The 5691-nt window shown below is 41.1% G+C and overlaps 1 protein-coding gene across 1 annotated transcript; it reads right to left on the reverse strand.

The window, feature by feature from the left end:
• Positions 1 to 3371: 3371 nt before the first annotated feature.
• Positions 3372 to 5035, reverse strand: LOC134063947 (complement C1q-like protein 2). Its single transcript, XM_062519712.1, has 3 exons — positions 5000 to 5035; positions 4252 to 4772; positions 3372 to 3887 (listed from the first exon to the last, which is right to left on the reverse strand). Exons 2-3 carry the CDS (start codon positions 4769 to 4771, stop codon positions 3604 to 3606), a joined length of 804 nt encoding a protein of 267 aa, XP_062375696.1. The 5' UTR covers position 4772; positions 5000 to 5035; the 3' UTR covers positions 3372 to 3603.
• Positions 5036 to 5691: the final 656 nt, after the last annotated feature.

Consider the following 5691-nt stretch of genomic DNA (forward strand, 5'->3'; position numbering starts at 1 on the left):
CAGCTTCCAGGAATTGTGTACAGATCCTTGCAACACGGGGCCGTGCATTATCACACTCCAATATGAGGTGATGGTTGTGGATGAAAGGCACAACAATGGGCCTCAGGATCTCGTCACGGTATCTCTGTGCATTGAAAATGTCATCAAAAGAAGGCACTTGTGTTCGTCGTCCATAAAACACTCCTGCCCATACCATAACCCCTCCATCATTGCCAACTGTTACTCGTGGTCTGCGGTTGTGAGGCTGGTTGGATGTACTGCCATATTCTCTTATTCTCCTTTGGAGATGACTTATGGTAGAGAAGTGAACATTCAATTCACGGGCAACAGCTCTGGTGGACATTCGTGCAGTCAGCATGTCAATTGAACTCTGCCTTGACACTTGCAACATCTGTGGCATTGTGCTGTGACATGGAACTGCATATTTCAGAGAGGCCTTAGGTACACATGTGCAATAATCATGCTGTGTAATCAGCATCTTGATATACAGTACCACACCTATGAGGTGGGTGGATTAATTGGCAAAGGAGAAGTGATCACTTACATAGATTTAGACAGATTTGTGAAAAATATCTGAGAGAAATAGCCTTTTTGTGTATAGAGAAAGTCTTAGATCTTTGAGTTTGGCTCATGATAAGGGGCAGAATATGAATGACCTAGTTTAATTGAAAAATAATTGAGAAAATCAAGATCTCTTCAATCAAGAACATTTAAGTATTTTTGCTGCCTTTTTGAATAATTCCGCCTATATTATACAAGGCTTTTTGATTTTTTTTAGGTATAAGGTATCTTGGCACTATTTTACACTTATAATTTGGAGGACCTACTGGCCTGGGCACAAATTAACAAAAGGAAACTTATTCAGTGGTCTTAAAATGCCATTACCCTAAAGGTTTTACTTAAGAGGGGGAAAAAAAACAAAAAACGTTTACCATAAATATTGTTTTTAAGTGATTTGACACTAAATTTCAATATTTCAGCTGGGCTCCTAGGCTGAAATCATTCAGGAGGTCCTAAAGAAGCTTCATGTAAAATGTGGTGCTTTTATCACCTTCGTATCGGTATAGCCTAATATGTGCGCTACCCAACTGGACTATAAGCAGATGTCCTGATCGTGTGGCTGTTTCTATACCAAACAGGATGAGCGATCATTGCATATCTCTCAGCCGATATAAACACCATAAAGCAAATATTAACCATCACACCAATAATGTAGATTAAATATGTGTAATGCATGCAATAGCGAATGATAGTTATGAAATCCTGTGAAATCAGAAATTTTGTAGAAATGCGAATTAAACTGACAGAAGTTTGAATCAGATCAGAAATTAACAGGTTTATAACAAACACTTGAGAAAAATGACGAGTTTTGACAAGAACGCACAATCCAAAGACAACAAAGCACAGTCCAAGGAGCATAACTGAGAAACACAAGCAGTCAGTTATGAAATCGATGTCTTCCAAATGTGCAGGCTGTAGAGTGCCATTGGGGGTGTGTGTTGGTATGTAGGTATATGTAGGTGTAATGTATGCTGATGTCTGGTTGTAAGGGTCTTCCATTTTAGATGGAACTTGTACTCTTTGTCCCTAAAGAGATAAAGTGACAAAAGTTAATTAATGACAGTTTTATCTACAAGGTTTTACTCTGAAAAACTTTAATGAAAAAAGAAAACACTGTTAGCTCACCTGCAGTTGTCCTGATTCTCCTGGCGCATGTGTCTAAAGCCTTTTTCCGGGAAAATAGCAAAATACACACCACCTGTAATTTCTGAGTAACACAGCTCCTCACTCTTTAATGATTTGCAGATCTTCTCTTGACTAATTTTGCCTATCACACACTGTGAATAGACTTTCTTGTCCGTGAAAGTTATAGTCAGCGTAGTGATCTGAATTTGTGATGTTTGTGATGTGTTGTTCAGCTCAGTCAACCACTTATTTTCCATATCCCCAGGAGCTAGTTACAGAGGATAAAGCCGTGTGTTCATACCCATCATTTGAGGTATATGCAAATCATTACCTGAGAAGTTTTAATTTGTGTGTGTGTGTGTGTGTGTGTGTGTGTGTGTGACTGTGTGTGTGTGTGTGTGTGTGTGTGTGTGTGTGTGTGTGTGTGTTCATAGATGCTTGTAACCTGGTATAAAGAAAGAAATAATAATAATCCAGCCCCTTTAACTCTATGCCAGTACTATTCTGATCCTCTGGGAATCTACAGGGTCTCAGCTAGGCCAAAATGTACTGTACAGAAAAAAAAGAGAATCATCCCACTATTCAGAGTAGCCTTTAAGAAAATTGTCATTCTACTGTACTTGCTGCTTCAACCTCATGAAGTCCTATTTCTTGTGGGGGACTAGACATTACCCTTCATTATAGCATATCACTGCACAGCTATAGGGCAAGAGTTGTTTTGCCCTCATACAGTTAACAGAGGTGATGGTTTACAGGTTGTGAAAACATGCAGATTGTGCTATACGTTTTTGGATGAAAGAGCTGTTGTGTCAGTGACAGACTTAACAACCAGATTGTGTTCCTGCCATAAGAGGTCACAACTGTCTTGATAACTGTCTTCATGACTGGTATTTGAGAAAGATAGGCTACCTGAAACTACAAGGAAGTTCACACGGAAGAAATTGTGTTTTCAACTTTTAAGAAAGTAAGACTATGATTGATGAGGCATTTCTCATAACTTTGTTTGTACCGTGCAGTTCATCTAGTTTCTGAGTGCTGTCTAGATAATCATCTTCATGACTGGTATTTGAGACAGTTAGCCTATCAGGAAGTTTGTTCAGTGCAAGAATGTGTTTCAACTTTCAAAAGTCAGGTCCTTGACATAAAGGTTGATATAAGAAATCATACTTTCCCATGCATATATGGACAGCTACTGTAAGACTGTCAAAACAAGATATAGCATACTGTATATACTGTGTAGATGACCCTTACAATGACCAAGATAATAGCTTAAAAACAAAAGCAGTACAATTACACTGAAAATAATACACATATGGTGTAGTCACTCATTTCACCGTACAGATCTCGCAGATCTTCAAAATGGTGTGAAGATCTTTTCAATTGTATATTGCGTTGTGCTTGTGCCTGTTGAGGTGTCCACAACCGTGGCAACCATGACAGGGACAACAAGGAGGCGGACATTCCCAGCTGCACTCCCCCTCTGGACAATTGCATACCTTATACCACCCATAATGTCTATTAATTTGCAAATGTATATTCTGTATTTATTCTTATACATACAGCAGTAACCATATTTTTCCTGCCCATTTTATTCTTATGTTTTATTTGTTTGAATGCTGCACTTTGAGAGCCAAGATTAACCGGAGTCAAATTCCTGATACAACGCTAAATAATACATCGCAAAGAAAGAGGCAATACACAGTTTAATACAAAGAGCAACTTTCAAAGAGTGACAACCAAGTAAACAAGTATAAAGCAAAAACACAACATCACCGAATGCTGTAGGTCATTCATTTAAAATAGAGATGAAATACAGTACAAGTAAGGTTTCCTCTCACTGAGTAATCTAACTGGTCAATAGATGTGGCTCTGTGTGGATGGGCTGGTACTGGGCTGATGTATCGGGTTCTCCACTGATCACACTGTGAAGAGCAGGTGTCCCAAGAAAGTGGTGTGACGGTTGGTATTATCAAACACACGTGCGCCGTGCCTCAGCTGCAGGTAGACCACATCTCCCACCTCCAGTAGCAGGGAAACGCCATTGGAGGGGTTGACACTGTAGCTAGCCTGCTGGCACCAAGCGTAGACGATGAGCTCCCCATTTTTACGCAGAGAGATGGCATTGGGGACGGAGGCATGACCGTGACCATGAAGGGCAAAATAAAAGTGGTAGATGCCTCTGACTGGAGCTGTGAATATACCTGGACAAAGAGAGGGAAGGGAACACACATACTGTAGGTTAACAACTAGTCCTCCACAGCTGTTAATGAAACACAGCCAAGGGCACAACTTGGAGGTCAGCTGTTTCTGTAATTATAGACCTTCAAATATTCTGATGGTTGACCTATCAGAATGGAGAATTCTTGAGTCATTTGAAACTGATTTAGCATATCATGTAATGTGCATTTTGATTGCCTTTGCATGCAAGAGGAATGTTAAATAGTGCTTATGTGATAATAGAACATAAAACAGTATTACTAATAATATTGTATTATCCAGATGAGGTTTGGCCAACACAGAGATTACCACCACCGAAAGCAAAGAGGCCGATGCATTCTGTAGTACCTGTGTTTGGGTTGTAGGCGTTCCCTATGTTGGTGTAGATGTGTCTGTAGACCAGGGTAGTGTCTGTGTTAAAAGGTCCTGTAGTTACAGATCCAGATGCCACCAGTGAAGCAGAGAAAGAGACCCTCCTTTGCTCTCTCTCCCTCCTCAGCTCCTCCACCTGACTGCCTGTGATGTTCACACTGCCTCCTACAGCTCTCACAGCTGCTGCTTGCTCCTCCTGTTTCTCCTGTAGCTCTTGAATTAGAGCTCTCTGCTCCTCGACGGCCTTTTCAGACGCTCTCAGTCTGGCGTCCATAGTCTCTGCTTTCTTCTCCATGGCCTCCATTTGTGTCTTGGTGTATCTGAGCTCCACTCTCTGCTCCGCCATAACAGTGCTCATCTCTCTCATCACAGTGTCGAAGTTAGGCTGGCAGGTTTGTTGGGTGCAGGTGTTGATTGTAGGTTGATCTGTACTCTCTCCTGCAACCACAACCAGAGCTGCCCACAGCAACAGCAGCACAGAACCGCAAGTCTTCATGCTGAACATACACAGCTGTCATGAATGGGTAACACACACAAACAAATGTACACACATTAGTGTAGAAATGTGTGAAACAGGCTTGGATATATCACATCTAAATGAATGAAATTAATAAAACATTAGAAACTGTGTGTTAAGGCATGAGGCCACTGCAGAATAATGGCTAGGCTATGTTGTGATGTGTGTGTTTAGGTTGAGTTTCTGTATTAGGAGATGGGGCTTTACCTAATCTCAGGGAGTTGCAGGTGATGCAGTCTTCTATCCTCCTGGGGTAAGTTTCCTCTCATCCAGCACCGTGACACTTTTAAGCAGAGTCTGGAGGAGGCACTAACCTACTGTTCACCAATCAGAGCCCTTTACTTATACCGGCCATATGCCTACCTGGATCAGTAAGTTCTCCAAATCTGGTTATTCTAGTTAGTGGGCTTGCTGCAAAGCAAGGCCCACTATTGTTCTTCCAAAGCAAGCACATTAAAAAATATATATATTCCCGTAAGCCCGTTTTTTGAGAACGCCTCTTCTCCTCTTTTCCTTTCTCCCATTGAAATGAATGGGGAAATCAATAGTGGACTTGCTGCAAGGCAAGCCCATATATTGTTATCCGTCGGACGTTTTTTGAGAACGCCTCTTCTCCTAGAGCGTTTGAGCTATCGACGCGGTTCAAACACTAAAAAATCAGGCCCGATCCGGTGTAGGTTGCTTAATGTCGGATGGCTGCCGGTTGTCATTTTTCCGGTATTCCTGTTTTTAGACCCTTGTAGTTCTGCCATGCTCCACCAGAGGCGTTTCCCCATTGAAATGAGTGGGGTTTTCGGTCCCATAGAAATTAATGGGGAAATTATTTTTTGATATTTTTTTTTTGCAGCCTTATTTTTTAAGCATTGTTGACATAATAGACTTCATTAGCTAAGTTAGCT

This window comes from Sardina pilchardus, chromosome 18 (genome assembly GCF_963854185.1).
Source record: "Sardina pilchardus chromosome 18, fSarPil1.1, whole genome shotgun sequence".
Lineage (NCBI taxonomy): Eukaryota > Metazoa > Chordata > Actinopteri > Clupeiformes > Clupeidae > Sardina > Sardina pilchardus.